The 20,979-nt window shown below is 43.0% G+C and overlaps 1 protein-coding gene across 1 annotated transcript in view; it reads left to right on the top strand.

Moving 5' to 3' along the window:
- Nucleotides 1–432: 432 nt before the first annotated feature.
- Nucleotides 433–20,979, top strand: part of PLPP3 (phospholipid phosphatase 3) — an 82,980-nt gene continuing 62,433 nt past the window's right edge. Inside the window, exon 1 of the mRNA XM_030870279.3 lies at nt 433–1,122. Coding sequence (XP_030726139.1) covers nt 984–1,122 — 139 coding nt within the window. The 5' untranslated portion in view covers nt 433–983. The remainder of the gene's footprint in view (nt 1,123–20,979) is intronic.

The raw sequence follows: 20,979 nt of genomic DNA on the forward strand, positions 1-20,979 counted from the left end.
CAGGGTCTAGCTCCAGAGTCGTGCAGTCCTTTTCCTGTTCGTATCCTCAGAATCTACCCCAGTACCCGGTGCTGGGTGTTAAGATCTTTAAAAAACTTTTTTTTTTTCTTTGAGTATTTTCGGGATAATATGATTCAAACCAAAATAAAGACTTGAAAGCCCCAAATGTGTCAGGGAGGAGAAATGCTTTTGAGCTGCACAGCCTCAACTTTTACCTGACCCAAGGCCGGCAAGAAAATGTTTCTTTTTATTCTTTTATTTATTTATTTATTTTTCCTTTTGTGACAATTTAGTGTTTCTGAACGCTAGGGGCTCCCGGATTCTCTGGTTTGAGAGTAACTTTTCCTTTTAGGATTTTTTTTTTTTTTTTTGGAAAGGGGTGGGGGAAAATGTGGCCTTAATTATCCTACGTCTTCGGCTGCTTAAGGAAGGGGCTGTGCTTTCGGAATCTCTTCTGAGCCAAGTAAGGAGGTCCCTCTTTCTTTTTAAAGGACCTCTTGAAATAAAACTGCCGAAAACAAATCCAGGCGATCACAACGGCAGCTGCGGCGGCAGCAGCAGCAGCAGGAGGAGGAGGAAAGTTAGAGTTGCGGCAGCGTTTCGGCGTGGCTGGGCTCCGCGCAGCTGGGCTCCGCGCAGCTCCCATTCATTAAGCAACCAGCCGCGGAGGAGGGTGGTCGAGGGCCAGCGCTGCCCGCTCGCTGCTTTGCACACAGAAACGGGAGCCCTGCGCGTCCGGGGCAGCGCGGCGCTGCAGAAGTTTCTGCTCGGGAGTTGTCTCTCTCCCCCCTGGACTTTCGAACGATTCGGGATTGAGGCAGGAAAAGCAGAGGAGCCCCAGGGGAGCAGAAAGCACCACCGCCTGCCGTTGGAAGCGGGCAGCGGGGCCGCACTCTCCCGCCGCGCCCCGAGCAGCCTCGGCCGGGAGGCGACCCGGGCGTCTGGGTGTGTGACTGCTGTCGCGGGGCGTCTTGACCAGCGCCATGCAAAACTACAAGTACGACAAGGCGATCGTCGCGGAGAGCAAGAACGGCGGCAGCCCGGCGCTCAACAACAGCCCGAGGAAGGGCGGCAGCAAGCGGGTGCTGCTCATCTGCCTGGACCTCTTCTGCCTCTTCATGGGTGAGCCCAGCCCCGTTGTCCCTCCGGCCCTCGGCGCCCGGCGCGCGTCCCAGCCCGACCGGGGCTGCGCGCCGGGCCGCCTCTCCCGGCTGCGCCGCGCAGTCCGCCCCGGGGGCCGCCCGCAGGCTTCTCGCAGAGCCTTCGCGCCGCTCCAGGCCCCCGGGTCCCCGCCCTCCCCGTTCCCGCCGCCTCCCCGGCCTGTAAAGGAGTGTCGGGAGCGCTGTAGGCTTTCGCGGGCCACTTGGACACCGAATCCTAAAAGCCGACCTCCGGTTGGAAGCTCGGCCAGAATCCCACGAAAGGCGTGGGCTCGGCCTGTTAGGATAGGGGAAATCGGTGGAACCAGGACCCGGAGCCGGCGTAGAGCTGGTTGCCCTCCATCCAAGTAAGATGGATCTCCTGGAGCGCTGGGCTCCAGCCTGTAGAACGCTGCCTTCCCCCGGCCGAATGTAAACATTCAGCCCTTCCGCCGGGGCTGCCTGGGCCTTTTCTCATGCCGCTATCCTGAACGCCCCCCGGGGGTTGGGAGGGTGCTCTCGAGGGGCGTGATGCTGGGTACCGATCCAGCAGTCACTTTTTAGGCGCCTACTGTGTGCCAGGGAGTACTGCCTCTCCCTGACTCGGTGCAACACGGGCGAGGAGGTCCATTTCACCGATGAGGCAACTGAGGCACTGGGAAAGCTAGCCACGGTTCATGCATCGGGACCACAATTAATTGTACTCCCAGAAAGCTGAGGCTGTAGCCCGCTTCTGTTTTCCAAACTAGTTGGAAGCACAGCTGGAAGAGCAGGAGTAAATGGAATGGAGTGGGAGGGAAAGGAGGATTTATGAACTCGCCCCTGGGGCAGGGGGTGGCTATTGGCAAGAATCTACAGGAGTTCCAAGATTGAAGTAAGTGTAGATTTTTTTTTTTTAAGCGAATCATGGTGTTATGGGAAGCGTGCAGGACTTGTCATCAGGACACCACCACTCTGCCACTTGCCGGGGGTGCCACCTAACTGCCTCTCTGGCCTCAGTTTCCTCATCAGTTGAGTGAGTGGCTTGAACTAGATGCTCTCTAAGGCCCCTTCCTGCATTAAGAACTCGGATTTGGTCCAGGAGCTGTTCTGCCAACTCTGCTAACTGAAGAAACATCTGTGTTCCCTGTTCCCCTTAAAATAGAACTCCTGCACGGAAGCTCAAGTCCCTTTGAAATGGAGTTGTCCATGCAGAGTGTGCAAACCAGAGACTTCTTGGGCTGGAGTCCAATGACCCTGCGTTCATGACTCTGTAGCAGGATCCTTACTGAGGTCCATCTGTCCTTGGCTTGACTGTCCATAGTAAATTCTGAGAGTCAAAGAAAGAAAGGACTCTTGGAGTTTAAATATAAGAATGGCCCCCTTTGGATATGCAGAGACAGCTGAAGGTCAAATTGTGCTCTGCGGAAGGGAAGAAAGGTGACTGTAGTTCAGGTGGCAAATCCCATTCCCACCTCCTTGTATCAATTCAGCATTAAGATGTTATGTAAAGGAATTGTCACTGGGGGGCCTACCTTCCTGAAGGCCACTGGCTTCTGCACAGTGCAGAGATGAGTACTTAAAAGTCCCCTTGCCAAGCTATTGAATGTTTAAGAGACCTTCCCTGGTCCTGGGGGAGTACCAGGAACACAAACACATTGAAGCTGTTTGCTGTAAACTTGTCTGGGGCTTCCCAGTGTTCACTGATGTGTTTTGTTCCCTCGTGGTAGGGTGAATTCTTTCTAGACTGTCTGTTCCCTGTACCCTCCTACCTCCTACTTGGTGATTAGGAAAGCAGAGCTAGAACACACTTGACAGCCTTCGGACAGTTTTATTGAACTCCCCTCCTCTTTCCACTCTTCTGATTTCAGAAGGCAGTCCCACGAGATGGTGTATCTTATCAAAGGAAAAAGTGTGAAGGAATTTGCAAAAAGACACACCTATCAGCTATAGTTTAGCGGGGGACACAGAAATCCCAAGATACTGTTGTACATTGAAGGTGTTAAGTAAGGTGTATGTTTGCACATTACAGCTCTTCATCTGCCCCAACTCTCCCTGTGTCCCCTTCAAAACTAATATTCTATACCTGGCTGTTTGTTAAGTTTACTCACTATTGGCCTCTTTGAGCAAATGATTTTTGTTTACTGAAAAAAAAAAGTTAATAAGATACCAGGACGTTGTATTTTACCATAAGGAGCACATAGCTATCCGTTTTAAGGTATATGCCTTGCCATTAACCTAATGTCAACCAAGTCATTTTCAATGTGTCTCCCCTATGCATAGGCCAAATTACAATATCACTAATTTAATGCCTCTCGACCACCCTTAATAGGAAACACTGTAAGGTAAACATTTACTTGAGAAATTTATGCAGGAGAACTCTATTTGGCTTCTAAAAGAAAATTATTAACACAACATGTGATTTTAATATTCCACACATCACAGTCCTAAAAAATTGTTTCTACTTGGTTCACTTTCTGCCTGGGACTGTCAGTATGATTTAATTTTTATATAGTGTATTGATCATATGGTCTGGATTACAAGGCCCTAATATATGAAAAAGGGAGACATTTTTCTGTTTATTCTCTCACAGGAATATATACCAAGCTTCCTCTCCTTGTGTCTGGAAAAAATAAAAGCTGATGTGCAATATATGTGTTATGTAAGTGGAAATATGCAAGCAGTTTAACTTGTTTCACATACCTTTTGGAATGTTAAATTCTTGGTGAAAAAACAGAAGTCCACTCTCCTTTGAGGACCAAAGGAATCTGGTGTCAGAGAATCACCAATGGAGGTTTATGTCTCAGAAAATAGCATCTTTGCCGATTATTGCTTTTATAAACACAGTTATGAATCTTTGCATAGTAGTTTTTCTGAAATCGATTTTGTTTTCCTTTCAGTTGCATAAAAGTATGGCCTTCTGTTTTTTTATGCACTCCTTCTGCTCTACCAGGTTACAAGAGAGCAGCAGACAATATTCCCAGGCAAGGAGGAATGAGCATCTACTGTCTTTCTAAGCCCTGTTAGCCTCTTTTTCAGATGAATGAGCTTACGTCCTTTTCACTTCAACTCTGATGAAGAGATTATCTCCATTTTATAGATGAGAAAACTGAGGTACACACTGAAGTCAATTTGAGTTGATCTCTAATCCTCAGTGAGCATGACTGGAGTCCATCCCCCTTTTCTTCCCTCATCTGAAGAACCCTGAAACTCAGATCATTAGAAAATTCTAAAGCTCGGTTTGCAGAAAGTCCTGCCTCTCCACGTTTTCCAGTTAGTCATTTGCACCAAAGCAGATGGATAAAGGTGGTTCAACTCTTCTGGTCAGTGATACGGTCTCGTCTCCCCAAGGTATCGTTTTGATTTGGGGTCGTTCTAACACTAAGTAATTCCCAAAGTTTGAGGACGCCTTTTTACCCCATGAGACAGTGGTTCCAAAGAAAGCACAAATGGCAGTGCACGGCTGTAGCACAAATGCAGAGATTTGCTAAATCCATGTGGAGCTTCTCTGCTCTGTCCCCTGTCTCTTCCTTGTCCCCCTCCCCAGATATCTACTGAGTGCCTCCTTCCAACCCATGCAGAGTCAGCCCTGCTGACTCTTCCAGGATGGTTGAAAACCTTTATTGTCTGGATTGGCTAGTTTCTTTTGTTTTTCGTTTTTTTTTCTCCTTAGCTCTTCCATCCCTTTCTCTTATACTTGAGATATACCATAGGGTTATAGCTGCCTTTGTGGGAGACTGTTAAAGCCAGAGTTGGTGGCCTTTTCCACTTTTAGCCCTTTTGACTTCCTGTCAATTTGAGATTCTTTCTTTCCCCCTTCCTGTGCAGTTGTTTGGGCTGGCAAGCCCTGTTCATAGCATGATGCTAATGATACCATAGCTGAGGGCTTCTTCCCCGTGGAGGCAGTCATGTTTATGGCGACACCCTGCCCTAGGTGTCATGTCAACCTGGTACACATTATTTGAGGAGTGATAATTTGGGGGATGCCTCCTGTGTCAGTACTTCACCAACTCAGCTAATAAGGAGACCCATCTGGTGTGACATGCAGATTTCTCAGGCTCCTTCCCAGGAGATTCAAATTCACTAGGCTCTGGACCAGGGCCTAGGATTCTGTGTTTTATAAAAGCTTCTGGTGATTCTTATCAGGCCAGTTTGAGAATCACTGTGTTGTTTAATAGCTAATGTCTTGAAGGGCAGTTGGTTTATGTAGAGGGATCGCATGTTCTGGCACGTTTTGAATTGTTAGGTTGTCTGTACTTTTCTTTCTGTTTGTGGCCAGTACACCTGTCTTTTCCAATAAAGATATTCAAGATACCTAGAGATTATCATACTAAGTGAAGTCAGACAGAGAAAGACAAATATCATATCAAATATCAAAGACAGACATCACATATCTCTCATAGGTGAAGTCTAATTTTAAAAAATGATATAAATGAACTTATTTACAAAACAGAAACAGGCTTGCAGCTATGGAAAACAAACTTATGGTTACCAAAGGGGAAACGTGGAGGGGAGGGATAAATCAGGAGCTTGGGATAACCGTACTTGGGATAACCAACAAGGACATACTGTATAGCATAGGGAACTCAACTCAATATTCTGTGATAACCTATATGAGAAAAGAATATAAAAAAGAATGAATATAGGTATATGTGTAACCGAATCACTTTACACCTGAAACTAACACAACATTGTAAATCAACTATACTCCAATTAAAAAAAATATTTAAGATTGTTAGAATCCTTTCAAAAGGAAAAATTACCTCTGGGTGCTGGCCTGAAGGTCTGATTTTTAGTGCAAGGACTTGCTGGTGTCTCCTAACTGCTAAGAGACTGGGATTTTTATTTCTTTTTAAACTGAGTTCTCTGTAGTGTTGTAGGCCAAGTGACCACTTTGGATAAATGAAGTGTTAACTCTATAAATATTTTCTTTTGAGATATTGAAGTTTGTATATGAGTAAACAGTGAAATGAATGAATGCGGCTTCTAGAGAGAGCCTTTACAAGATCAAAGTTAGCTTGGCAAAGTGTTGTAGCAACAACACAAGCTTCGGATTCACCCAGGTCTGGGTTTGAATCCTGACATAAAGTCATCTACACATGTGACATGGGCAAAAATTATTTAACCTTTCACGCCTCAGTTTCCTCATCTGTAAAATACAAAAGCAAACCTGTGACCCTCGTATATGGTGAGGCTCAGATGAGATCACAAATCTGAAAGCAAAAAAAAAAAACAAAACAAAACAAAAAAACAAATCTGAAAGCACTTCGAAGAGGTAAAAAGCACTAAATCATTATCGGGTATTATGTAGCTATTATTATTCACAGTAATAGCATTTTCCTTTCCTTCCCGGTGTCCTTACTCCTCGATGGTTCTATGAATTTAATATTTTGGCAGCAAAGTTGCCTGAAATATATTAGGGGAAACAATTGTGAAGAGAATCCCAAGAAAAAACCAGACAGAGGGAACACAAATGTTTTCTATTAGCCAGAGAAAAGCAGTGGCAGGTTTGGGAAAAGTCACAGTGCAGGAACCTCAAGAGTCTTTGGTGGTTACCTTCTTCCCCTCTGGAAGGGACATGGCTATATCATTTTAAGGGAAAGATAAATACACCTTTGTCGGGGAGGGAATTTGGACAAATGGCCTATTTTAGTGTCAACTCTTATATGTGTCTTTTGAAAGCCCAGAGGAAGAAAAAATAACTAAAAAGAGCAACATGATTAAAAATAATCAAAATGCTTGTCGTCCAGGGCACTCTCCATATCTCTTGAGGAAGGGAATCACTGTGGTAGTGAACGTACTTATTGTTCAGGTCAACCATGTAATATAGATAGTAGATTCCTTTTAGAGAGGAGGAAACTGCAGTTCAGAGAGGTTAAGTAACTTGCACAACGGTGCCCAGCTAGTAAGTAGTCACTAAATTTTCCAGAACTCTCGTCGGCTTACCTTGCTGCCCACTTTTCAATGCAGTTAATGCAGTGAAGACTCCCTCTTTTCTATTCCATTCCATTTCATTTATTTCCATTTTTTTGAGTCCAAATATGTACAAATATGTTCTGCAGGGCCCAATAGAAATAGTTGCAGAACAGCTTGGAGTGTGCTGACTGAGCATCTCGGTGGACGTAATAAAGAAAATTCCATCGGAGCAATTCTTTAGTGCCTAGATTCATGGATGCTTTAGAATTTGAAAGTACCTTGGGGATTTCATTATCAATAATACCAAGTCATTTTTTATCTCAGTCAGATAAATAGGCCTCTTTCAGCAGGGGACAGGTGGGAGGTCCAAGGGGGAAGCACAGGCTTTGGAGACAGATAGGTGGGAGTTTGCTTAGGGTTATTAGCTGTACGTGGTTAGGCAAGTTGTGACTGTCTCCGAAGCCTCGGTTTTCTCATCTGTAAAATGGTATAATATGTGTTGTGAAGTTGCGAGGCGATGCCTGGTATAGTGTGTGGCGTTGTGCACTCACCAGCTGCTGTTGTCATTGTCACCACGTCCTAGTCAGTGCCCTTGGTTCACATAGGAAGACTTGGATGCTTGGACTGGTTAGTAATTGTCTGGTGATAGCGAAAGGGCAGGACCTAGAACCAAGGTCTTGCCTTTATACCATTTTGCTTTTCTGGTGCGTACTTGTCAGTTCGAAACTTGATTATCATTTATGAGGTGGTTCTCCAGAGAGCCCTATTCTCATTTTTGTCTTTCCTGGGTCAATTAAAAGAGGAACAAGACAAACAGGTTTAACTTTTAACCCAAATCAGAGGATGATAGTTTAGTGAGGGCAGAGACACATGGGGCAAATTTGAAGGACTAGGCAGTTTTTTTGATAGATCACTTTTCTTCCACTGGCCCTTGTTCTAGAAGGTGCTTATTACCAAAGATCACTGCTGACTGATTTGAACTTGAACAGGCACCATCTTTTTCAGATGATGTGTCCCAGGAGAGAAGAAAGAGAAGCCCACGTTTTCGAAGTGTTTGTTTTTGACTGGGGAGGAAACTGAGTCTCAGATGAAATAATTTTCTCAAGGTCATGCATGAGTTGGTGGTCCCAACATTCAAAAGAAGGCTAGGTCAGTTTCTGAAACATCCTTGTGAAACTATTCTTCCTTTAGGTCCAAGTTAAATTATAAATTATGATCTGCATTAGAATTCCCAAATTTAAACCAAACCAAACCAAACAACACACATAAGATCCAGTTGGCACCTTATGAAAGGAACTTGATGATTTCTGTGTGCTTTGAGAGTATACACTGCAATCAGAGTATTGGTGGGAAGTGTGTTTTTGAGGCTTGTCACAAATTAACAAAATTATATGCTTAGAGAGTTTTGCAGAGAAATGCAAATCAGTGTAAGCGCCTTGTCATAATAAGCAGTATGCTTTTGTTCCTGTTTATGTATCCCTAAAGCACATAATACAGATGATTATATTGACACGAAGGAAGCTGTTCTCACTGATGGTTTCTTTATATCTGGCCCCCAAATTAGCATCAGTCAGTATAATTTCTAGAGAGCCTATTTAATTAAGTCTATGTTTGTACCTGTCTTTCAGGTATGTCTTGTCTTCTGCAGTTGTTTCTTGAGCATCTACTATGTGCAACACCCCTTAGTCCCTTCTTCCCCTGGGGTGGGGTTGGTGGGTGGGGTTCCTTGTGCTTTATGAATTCCCACGTTGGGAAAGGGTAACAGACTTTTGTGTAATTTTACACACTTAGTGCTGCTGATTTGGGCATGGTAAGGGAGGGGCTATAGCTGCACAGTGAAAAGCAATGAGTTTGCCTGAGGGCTTGGAGCTGGGTCTTGTTAGAGAAATAATAGCCTTCATTACATGGAGTGGGAAAGGGTATTGCAGCAGAGAGAGCAACGGATGCTGAGACTTAGAAACAAGAACGTTTTTGGGAAGGGTGGGTGGTTGGAGGCTGGAGTGTAAGTGCTGTGTATTTGCATTGAGTTGGTGGGGAAAGAGAATGTTGGGGATGAGGCTGGAGAGATAGTTAGGAGCCAGATTAAAAAGGGGAGCTATAAATGGCAGGCCGCTAAGGGACTTGAACTTTAATTTGGAGGACCAGCGAATGAGGTTGTATTTTCGTTTTCATTTTTCTTTTTATTATGGAAAATTTCATACAGAAACCAAACACAGTATATACCTAGGAGTGGAATTGCTGGGTCATACGGTAACTCCATGTTTAACTTTCTAAGGACCTGCCAAACTGTTTTTCCATAGCAGCTGCACCATTTTAGAAGTACCGTAAGGTTAGTTAAAATGTGTAAGGAAAAAAAAAATTACCAAAGTTTTACAGGCAATGTTTGACATTAACATATTCATGCGCAGTTTTTAAGAGGGGATTAATTTAATCTGATTTGTGTTTGAGGGGAGGGAAATTGGAGGCCAAGGAGGGAGATCATTTGGAAGCCAGATTAGAAATGAACCTGAGGTACAGGGGACAGAGAGGAGAAGGATGGGTGACAAGGAGATTAAAGGAGATTGGGGGGGGTGAGGGAGATGGTGGGGGGGGTTCCTGATCTCCTGGTTGGGAGCCTCTGAACCATGGTGATGCCTCTCTCTCCACGAACACTTTAAAGGCAGTGTTTGTAGAGACCTGTGAAGCCTGTATTATAGGATTAGTGAATGCTTCTTTATGTTCATAGCCTTATTAGAAAGATGAGTCTCTAAGTTTTTTATATACATAATTTATTTAATTAATATATATTTTGCTCTGGAATTTTTAAATTTCTCAAAGCCCCTTAAAATAAATGGGCCATTGGAAATCCTCTTGGTTTAGAGAAACGGTTTTCCTTGAGTTATAATGGTATTTTTAAAACAGTTTTGCTGAGATCTAATTTATGTACGATAACATTGATTCACTTAAAGTGTTCAATTCACTGGCTTTTAGTATATTCACAGAGTTGAGCAACCATCACCACAATCAATTTTAGAACATTTTTATCACTGCAGCAACAAAAAAACTGTACCCATTAACTGTCACTCCACATTTACCCTCCTCCTCCCCCATCCCATGGCAACTACTGATCCACTTTGTTTCCTTGCCTTTCACTCAGCATAATATTTTCAAGGTTCATCCGTATCGTAGCATGTATGTTCAGCATGTGTGTTCAGCAGGTATTAGTACTTCATCTACTTTTTTTTTTAACATCTTTATTGGAGTATAATTGCTTTACAATGGTGTGTTAGTTTCTGCTGTATAACAAAGTGAATCAGCTATACGTGTACATATGTCCCCATATCCCCTCCCTCTTGCGTCTCCCTCGCACCCTCCCTATCCCACCCCTCTAGGTGGTCACAAAGCACCGAGCTGATCTCCCTGCGCTATTGGACATAGATTTTCAATTCTCACGGTTATATTTACCTAGGAGTGGAAATGCAGGACGATATGGTTCCTGTGCTTGACTTTTTGAGGAACTGCCAAACTATTTTCCATAGTGCCTACACCATTTTGGAAGTATCGTAAGATTAATTAAAATATGTATGGAAAAAATACAAAAGGTTTACCGAAGACCTTTGGCATTAACATATTCATGAAACCACTCTAGTGCTGCTTTGTTTGTCAGAGAATATTTCACAAAGAAACAGAGTTTTCAGTCAGTTTAGCAGTGTCAGTGGGTTTACGATGAGTGAGCAGAGAACAATAAAGCTGCCTGAGGAATAGATGCTGGGTGGTCAGCTAGACCCCCTCACCCGCTGAGTAACGTGCTTCCACAAACCAGGGTGTGTGACAAGCAGATTCCTGCTTCAGCAAAATGAAAAGCAGCCTTAGATCTTCAGAGTACCCTGAAAACAGTTAAAAGTACAAATATTAAAAATCTCTATTCCTTGGATTAGCTTTACAATATTTTTAAGACCATGAAATAGAACTGTAGTTCCTGATAAGGTTGATTTTTTTTTTTTCCCATCCCCTTTCCCCCCTGGAGATGTGGCTGTTATACATGATTATCATCTCAAAAACTAAAATTACTGTGCATCTTTTAGATTCATGTGTGGGATGCTGGGTGATATTAAAGGGTATAAGACACAAACACAGATCTTTAGAAACTGGTTGGAGTGTCAAGTTGAAAATTACAGTGAAGATTAAGCTATAAGTGCGTGAAAAATTAAACCACATAGAATACAAGAAGGTGAGGAAAAGGCACTCAACCTTTATTATTAGGAGTTTTAGTTGATATCTCACTTAATCTTTCCAATAACAAAATAAGGTAGATGTCAATAACCAGTTTTGCAACTCAGAGAGGGTAAATGATTTGCTCAAGTTCACACAGCTAATAGGTGTTAGGCCTGGGATTTGGACTCAAGCAAGCCTGACTAAATAATGACAATTGCTAACATTTATTGAGTGCAAGTATGTACCTCTCACCGGGCAAAGCAGTGTGCATGCGTTCTCTTATTTAATTCTCCCAGTGAGCCTATGAAGTCTTCATTACTATTATCTCCATTGACAGAACTGAGGTTCAGAGATGTTAAAAAATAACTCACCAGAAGTTACACAGCAGGTGAGTTTGAGTTGGGGTCAGACCTGAAAAGTCTGTCTCATGAGGCCATTTTTTTTTTTAACATCTTTATTGGAGTATAATTGCTTTACAATGTTGTGTTAGTTTCTGCTGTATAACAAAGTGAATCAGTTATATGTATACATATATCCCCATATCCCCTCCCTCTTGCTTTGAGGCCTGAAGCCCAAGTTTTCCCCACTATTCCCTGCCAGCTTTCACATCAGCAACACGTGATGAATTGTCCAAAATGAGTTAGACTCATGATTCTCACCCTGGGTTCTCTGGACCTGCCAAGGTCTGTTAGGGCAATCACAGGGCATCTCGTGCTCTTTTTAGGACTTCAAAAATACCTAACATGTCCTGTACGTTTTTCAATGATTAACTTGCCTAGACTAACCGAGAACAGCAGCCTCTGCCTGGACTGGTCACAGCACTGGCGTTCTGTGCTTGTGATCTGAATGTGGAGTGACACTGGCAGATCACTCTGGTCTCGCTGGTTATTTCCACTCATCAGGGGATGTGATTGACACTTCCCATGCTTTGATTGACAGAAGTGAAGAAATGATTTAAATATAGTTTACCTGGTAAATAAAGACATCTTATAGATGTCACAGAGGGTCGAGAAGGAACTGCAAGGCATCTTTGATGGTGAAAAGGTTGGACAGTCTAGAATGCACAAGCAGCTCTGGATTTAGGGCAGAGGAAGCCCGCTGGATCCTGGGAAGGCTTCTTAAAGGAAGGAGAGACTTGAACAAGGCCTTTGTCACTCATATCAGGGAGCAGGAATGGGTCTCTCTGTTAGTGACCCTGTTTGTCCCGTGGGCTCTGTCTGCTGTCTTGGTGGTTTGGCGTAACTTTTGGGTCACACTGAGAGATTGTGAGCTTCTCTGGTTAGTGGCTGTGGATGCGGCATCTTCATTAAATGCAGTAAATAGAACTTCCCCCAGTAGCCTCTTCCCCACAAATGACCCACATTGTTGTAAAGTTAGCAACCACTGACAGGAAGTGGCAGGAGTGCTTCCAGCCACACAGTGGATTTCATTAGACACTGGCCCAAAGTAGCTGTTTTGGTCATTTTGGCTTTCGTAGGCTTCTAGGGAGGAACGGCCTAATACATTCTTTCTCATCCTTGCATGTGTCCTGCTGTCATCTTCGCCTTAGTGGATATTTTGATTAAATGCCTAGTGTCTTCTTTTGAAGCAGCCATATGTTTCGCAATCAAAGGGAGGAACTTCTGGCAGGCTGAGATTTAAGAATATTTCCAAAGGTGTCACCAACTTGCAGTAGTCCTCCCTTATCTGCTGTTGCCCTTTCCATGTTCTCAGTTACCCTCAGTCCAAACATATTAAATGGAAAATTCCAGAAATAAACAATTCATAAGTTTTAACTTGCATGCCGTCTGAGTAGCGTGATCAAATCTCTCGCTAGGATCCCCAACTGGTGACATGGTCAGCTACTGACATCCAACCATCCACGTTGTTATGACTTGATGATCCAGGATCACCCGATGCATATGGTCCTTCTTCTGACTTATCATCGGAAGGTCAGTAGTAGCCTAACGCTGTGTCACAATACCTACGTCATTACTTCACTTTATCTCATCATGTAGGCATTTTATCATCTTGCATCATCACAAGAAGAAGGGAGACTACAGTACAAGCAGATATTTTGAGAGAGAGACAACATTCACATAACTTTTATTACAGTATATTATCGTAATTCTGTTTTATTAGTCATTGTTGTTAATCTCTTCCTGTGACTAATTTAAATTAAACTTTATCATAACGATGTATGTACAGGAAAATTCATGGTACGTACAGGGTTCGGTACTGCCCACAGTTTCAGGCATGCACTGGAGCTCTTGTAAGTATCCCCTGAAAATAAGGTGGGGGGCTATTATACTTGAATCTTTTGTATAGCAGTTTTCTCATTTAAATCTGTCTGAAGAGAGTGGCTCCAATGCCCTGGCAGGAGGGATGATGGGTCCCACTCACTCTAGTAAACCTTTGCTTTGGACGGTCTATACTGTAGGCATTGTGTGAATGTAGAATTCTCTGGGGCTGGCTGGGAAATTAAAGTATACTTCTTGAGTCAGAGTATTCAAAATACAGGGCTTTCAATCCCAGGGGAAAATAAGCCCTCTTGATTTTAGGGTTTAATTTTCCGAAGGCCACTGATGGAGTTGAAGACCCTTTAATTATAATTTTGCTTTAAATTGGATGTTTGTGGTTGTGTTGACCTCAGCTGTGAAATCCAAACATTTATTATTAATTAATAATCCCTTTCATTGAACAGTTCTACCAAATGATAGCATATGCATCTGAGAATTTGAATGTAAATATTCTTCTTGCCTCAATTCATTTTTCTCATTCTAGCTCTTTCTTCAGCTCCCCAGCCCTGAAAAGCCCGCAAAACAAAACACTCAAACCACCCTACCCAGGATATCATTCTCCAAGTGTCAACAGGAAAAAGTCCGGGAAAGGAACATCTTTGAACCCTTGCACTAGAGTCAGGCACATTCACGCATCTCATCAAAGCCTACAACTGTGGAGGGGAGATATCGCTGTAACTGATTTTACAGATGTGGCAGTTGCCCTTGGGAAAGGTCGAGGAACTTGCTGGGGATCCTGCATCTGGAAAATGGTGGAATGCCTGGGACAAGAACCAGCCAGCACCTATGTCTCCTCTTTCCTCCCACAGTGAAGACTCGCGTTGAAATTTGCACTGACTGCTATTTTCAATAATAAGCATATGAAGCGAGCAAGCCAGCCAGAAAATTTTAAAATGAAATGACTAGACCTTGTAAAGTGTTCAAGTGTGATTTGGGGGTTAAAGCCTTTTGCCCCTTTTAGTATTGCCTGTTTCTTTGTAAATTCCTAGAGGATAGATATTAGACTCAAAACGTCTGGGCTGGAAGGGGGAAGGGCATGAACTTTGCTGTACATCCCTGGCAGGCAATCATGCAAGGGGTTTGTTAACTGGCTTGAATTTCACAACAACCTATGGAGGAGGAGGGGGTTAGAGTTCATTTCAGTTTCCTCAGAACCTGGTCGGCTCTGCCTGTCTCAACTCTTTTTGGTGGGTGGCGTAACACATTGTATTAATAATTCAGCTACTTCATCACTCGCAGAGACTGTTTACTAAGATTCCAGGGGAACTGCTTTGCTAGAATCTATTTGGAGCTGGTAGCTTGGACCATGCATCCACTTTGATTGAAAATATGCTCACAGAGCATCCCAACTCCAATTCTGTAGAGCCTGAGAAGAAAAGGGCAGAAAACCGCGGCAGGGGACTACTTTGCCGATTTCGTACAGAAATGGAATGACTGGGGGATAGCGACTTCGGATTTGTATTGTTAATTCTTCCTATGGGTTTTCTCCAAAGGAGTTAAAAGGGCAGGGAAATGCAACAATTTGAGTGAAGCAGCCTACACTTGGGTTACAGGCTCTGTGTATTTCCCAGGCTATTGCAGGACTCCTATTCAGCTGGGATTTGAATGGGAGTGTGATTTGCATGAGAGCAAGTGTATAAAGTAGGTCTTTTTTTCCCTTTCCTCAAAGAAGTTTTGTGGCATTTCTTTTTCTGACAGAGTTGGCATGAAGCTTTGACAAACACAGACCGATGGAAAAGTTAAACAGGCCTGAGAGCAAGCGCATTTTGTCCAGATCCTTCACACTTAGAATGCAGAGCAGCTGGCAGGAGGCAGCTTAGATCACAGGAGTCATGGCAAGCGCTGTTCCTCCACTGTGGACTGGTGATGAATGGGAAATGCTCACAGAAGCAAGGGGAAAATGGATGATTGCCTATTTATCATTCTCTGTGGTCGGGGGAAACTACAGATGAGAACAGTCCTGGGACTCAGCTGTCCATCTTATCTGTCCTTCGGTATTTATTGAGATAAATACAAAGAGATAACAAAGAAATACTAGAGGCAGATCCTGCCCTCAAAGTGTAGGAGAGAAGATGAGAAGATAGACACACATTCATTCCTGGAGAAAACACGGCCAGGTGTCTTGAGCTGATCACTAAATGAAATTTTAAAAAGTCTTCGAAAGTTTAAGAGGCAGCTCCACACTGATCCTGGGCTGTGCTCCCAACTTTGCTGTATTAGCTGGGTGATCCCTGGCATATCACTGCCACTTTAGGAATGGTAAAATGGAGATGATGATTCATTCCCTGCCTGCCTCATGGAGCTATTGAGACCAAGGGTATGGTATCACATATATATAGGAAAATACTTTGAAACTGTGAAGTCATATTTGTACAATGTATATATATATATATATATATAGAGAGAGAGAGAGAGAGAGAGAGAGAGAGAGAGAGTGCGAGTGTCTTCTGAATCTGCTCTCCTCCATTCTCCCTATTTCTAACCCACTTTAAGTTCATGCTGTCATACACCTAGATCTGAAAACATTCCTTTACAGATCTTATTTTTAGGGGGATGGTGTCCCCCCGTATATTATTTATGCATTAACTATACAGGAATCGTTTCTCAAAACTGTAATTCGGATCACATAGGCCCTTCGCTTCATGATTTTTATGACCTCTCGTGGACTACAGAATAAAACTTATTAGTATATTTGAGACCCTTCAGAATCTGGCCCCAACCAACCCTTTCTGCTCCCCATTCCCTTCCCATCCCCCTCCACTTCCCCCCTTTATGCCCTTGTCCCAGACATCTCCATTCTGTGGCTCTTCCAGGAACTTTCCCACCAAATCATTTCTCTTTGCTTGATACGTGTTACTCACCTCTTAGAATCAATTCAAGTGCCACCTCCTCTGTGAAGACTTTTCTGATTTCCTCTGGGCAGAGTCCCCTCTTTGGGCTATCATAGCACTTTGTATTGACCTTTCTTGTGTCAAATTTTTTGGCTTGTTTTATGGTTTTGTACAGTTCCATCTTAATAGATTATGATTCCCTTGTTTATAACAGGTGCTTGAAAATTTTTATTAAAGTCAAGACATTGAAGAAAATGTCAATAAAACATTATTTTAGTAAATATGGACAAGAAGCAAAAAGAAAAATAAAATTTTTGTTGCTTATCCTACCGTAGTCCTAAGGTAGCCGTGGGCACAGTATCTCTTCTTTCTATAAATGGCTGAATTATTATTAAGTATAATTATAAATCTAAACACTGGATGCTTAAGACATACTTCCTGCCAATCAGTGTGATGGAATGGAAAAAAGCCTTCGCTTTCTAGAGTTTATAACAGCCCATAATAAAGTATTAACTAACCTGAGAGATTGGGAGTATGTAGCTAATTAAAGGCAGCTAGATATTTGAAGTTCGATTTTGCATTTCATGCAGTGTTTTGAACTTGGTCAACAGACTGAATTTGTACTAACCATAATAGCTTCCATTAAAAAAAAAAATTGAACTTACCCTAAAAGCCAGGGCTGTATTTTAGGATGAGTGGTTTTTCTCATCCTAGTCGTGCCTTAAGGGGAGGCTCTGAATGAGGAGAGCAGGCGCCTCCTGTTGGGGAAAGGTGCCCAAGCGGAGAGTTACGAAATCTAGGTTTATGTCTTAACTTTCTTATTAACTTACTGGGTCACTTTAGCCAAGTAACTTTTCCTCTCTGTGACACTGTTGTCTCATCTGTGAAATGGGACAGTTAAATCTTCCAGCATGGAGAATTCTCTTGTTCTTTTGTCCAACTCGGCATTTCCTCTGAAATCTCTACCTCCGTTCCTTAAAATATTTTAAAGTTCACATTGAAGGAGGAAGGGAAGGATTTTCTCCTTTCAAATCTTTTCTGTTTGATCATATTGCTGTACTTTTTCTTAATTCTGTCCCTTCAAAAGTATTTGGTTCATAGCTTTTACCATTGGAAAAACTTAAAAACAATCCCCTTGTATACTAGGACACTGCACATTTGTATGTTTACCTTTTTAGGTATTAATCTGGGTTAATCCTGCTTTTCATAATTTTGAGAGGGCTGAGATTGTAGTACCAAAATGTCTGATTCAGAAGAGAAAGGCACTAACGGTACAGACCACCTAGTGTGTTTTATTTGATCCCTGTGATATCCTTGTGGAATGGGTGGATTACTCCAATTTTATAAATGATAAAACTGAGGCATGAAGAGGTTCGTTACTAGGAATTAACCCCAGATCTGTGTATCTTATTTCAAAACTCAGGCTTCAAGACCATTTAATCAATCTTCCCACTTTCACCCACACCTGGGGCAGTCCCTCTAAACCATCTTTTCTTGGTTAGTGTCAAGCCTCTGCTTAATAATTCCAGTGATGGTAAATTTTATAGCAGTTCTAATTGTTCAGAATATTATGTTAATATAAAATCTACCTTTCTATATACTTAACCAAGCATTGGCTATGTTTGGTACTCTGCTGGTAAGTTGTTATTAACATTAATAATCATATCAATCAGTTTCATAATGAAAAGCTCCTGAATAAGTGGTGGTGATACGTCACTTCAGGCAATATTCGTTGAGCACCTTTCACGTACCAAGTACTGTGCTTGCTGTTGGGGTCTAATGATGAACTGGATGTAGTTCTTCTAGGGTCTTCTGGAGGAGACGCTGGTCAGATGCAGCTCTAGAAATACAACACAGACACGGTACAGAGGTAACAGGATCCAACTGGGGGGCCTGGGGACAGTCTCGTCACAGTCGTTTGGATGGGCAACTCGGGAGAATGCTCTTAGGCACCATTGTCAAAGAAGGCATTGCGCTGAAGACCTTTCTTGAGCAGAGTGGTTCCCGTGCCTCAGCTCTAACCATTGGTACAGTGACCACCCTTTAGAACAACCTTAGAATGCAGGAGTGGAGGGGCCTAAGCATCAGTCGTTTTCCCCTGCCCACTCCCATTGAATAGGTGGGAAAACTAGGCTCAGAGAAGCTCAGTCTCTTAGAAAATGAGTAAAATCCAGAGCAACTAAAACCCTTACCTTGTGCAGGTTCAAGTTTAAATCCAACATATGCCATATTTTAAAGCATCCCTTTATGCCGTGGATTTGGTTATTACGCAAATCAGATAATGACCCCATGTGTCATAAAGCCTTTTAAACCTTCATGTAACATCCCAAAGCACAGCAATATACTCTTACAGTAAAAAAATATTCCAAAAATGTGATTATGTTAAAAGTGGGTAACCCTCCCACCCTCCCTCCAAATTCCACTCCCCAGAGGCAGCTGCCGATAACAGTTGTAGTTCCTGCCAGCCTTACTTTGAATACACAGGTCTTCTGATTGGCATCCACCTTCATCCGTATTGGTTGTTTCCTGGACACACCCCACAGATGTCTGCCTTCTGGCTCTGGCTCATGCCTTTGCTCTTCAGAGCACCCGCCCCTTCTTCTCTGCCTATGGGAAAGAGTATTCATCTCTAGTCTGGTTTCTGCTCATCCTGTATCCTCACTACCCCAACCTTGGGGAACTTTCACCTCCTCATTTCAAGTCCTTCCAGCTGTGACACTAGGTAGCGACCTTCAATCACTTACTTTCTGTTGGGTTAACTTTCCTTCCCTAAATAATGGGGCAGTTGAGTTAGATGATCTTTAAGCTCTGCTGAGGTCATCAAATATAAAAGACTCCACACTTAGGACATTGCTTCACGGTTAGATGTCTTGATCCGTGTTGAATTGCTGAATCCTGTACAGGGTTGCGACATAAGAGGAGAGATAAAGAGATTCACCCTAAGAAGTTCCCACAGTTTAATCTCAAGAGTTAGAAAGTTTTAAACTTTCAGAGGCGATATGGCACAATGGAAAGAGGATGTGTCCTGGGGGACAGTTCTGGACTCAAATCCTGGCTCCACCATTTGCTAGCTTACAACCCGAGGCCAGGGTTGTAACCTTTCTGAACTTCAGTTTCCTCATCTGTAAACGAAGGACAACAGTTCCTATCTGACAGAGTGTCCCAAGATTGGGAGATACAGACAGTAGGCTCTTCCACATTAATCTCTACCCTACTCTCTAAAACCTTTTTATTTAGAAACTTTTCTGTCACAGTTGGCAAGCTTCACGAGGAATAAGAGAGAGTGCTACCTGGATTGATAGGATGTGCAGTGTACACGGTATGGATTAGATGCAGTTTACCTGATCTGCCAAAAGTAACTTTGGAGTCCTTCCAGGGAATCATCGAGTAGCTGTACAGATGTAGCTACCTTTCTGTCTGCGCTTGCTAAAGGAAGGTGTTTTCCAATTTGGAGAGAACGTGTTGGAAATTTGTCTTTAATGCATTCCGGTGTTCTGAGGCAAAACTTGCCCAAGAGATTGAGCAGAGCCTATGAACCAATATCATTTAAAGTTCAATAAAACGATCGTCTTAATTGAATACAATGGAACAAGAAGTTCTCAGTCTTCTGGTAGCAATTAAAGACTAAAGAGTCAATTTGCAGTTGTTTTTGCAACTCTTAAAATAATACTTTCTCTGCCCCTCCTCTCATGAAAAGAGTTTTTAGCTATAGACATACCCTCGCATTGAGGATTTTGAAAGCTGTGAGGACCACAAACCTGCTGGCAAAGGCTTCTGCTGCCAAGGCGTCAGAGTTCTCAAAAGCAAGATGGTTCAAGCTCAGGATGCGCCGATTTGGAAATAGAGTCCAAACAAAGGGCCTTTTGAAGCAGGAAACTGGGCTTTGGCTTCTGCACAGAGCAGTGTGGGATTGGAAAAGCGCCCTAGGACTCGCTGAGGAGAAGAGGCACTATGAGACCGATGGGAGGAAGTATAAAGTTTCTCCATACAGTGAGACATTCTTTCCAAAGCCTCGAAAGTTGGTTTCGGAAGCTGTCATCTTTCCTCTGTCTGCTTCATCGGCATGCCTCTAAAATGTGGGCTTAACGACATGGTATGTCTTTGAGCAGAAAAGGAAAATGAGCCTCCAAGGTACATGGGGACGTTCCCATTCTAGCAAGATGCCTGACCTGAAGACCAGTGGTTTTCTTTCAAGACCCAAAGCAACCACATTCATGAATTCATTCATTCACTCGCTTAATTGCAATATTTACTGATCACCTGCTACGTGCTAGCTTGATGGAGGTATAAAGTTAAACAGCACAATTCCCGCTCAAGGAGCTCAACATTTAGTTAACCAAAACTTGAAGTACTTCCCAATGTGTTCACGCACACATGACTTTCCTCTCCTCCATCACGCACACGGGATTTTACATTTGACCTTCCCTGCAGTGAAACTTCGAATACTCACCTTTACAGGTATTCCAAACAGCAGCACACTGACCAACAGAAGGAGTCCAGTTCAGGTAGAGAAGGGCTGTAAGCACGGGGGAAGGCTCAGTGATGGAGCTTAAGGAAGAGAAAATAATTTAAATTCTGATGGATTCTATTCTTCGTGGGTTTTTTTTTCCTGTTCTTTTCCTGTTCCTTTTTCTTTTTTCT

This window comes from Globicephala melas, chromosome 1 (assembly GCF_963455315.2).
Source record: "Globicephala melas chromosome 1, mGloMel1.2, whole genome shotgun sequence".
In the NCBI taxonomy this organism is placed as follows: Eukaryota; Metazoa; Chordata; class Mammalia; order Artiodactyla; family Delphinidae; genus Globicephala; species Globicephala melas.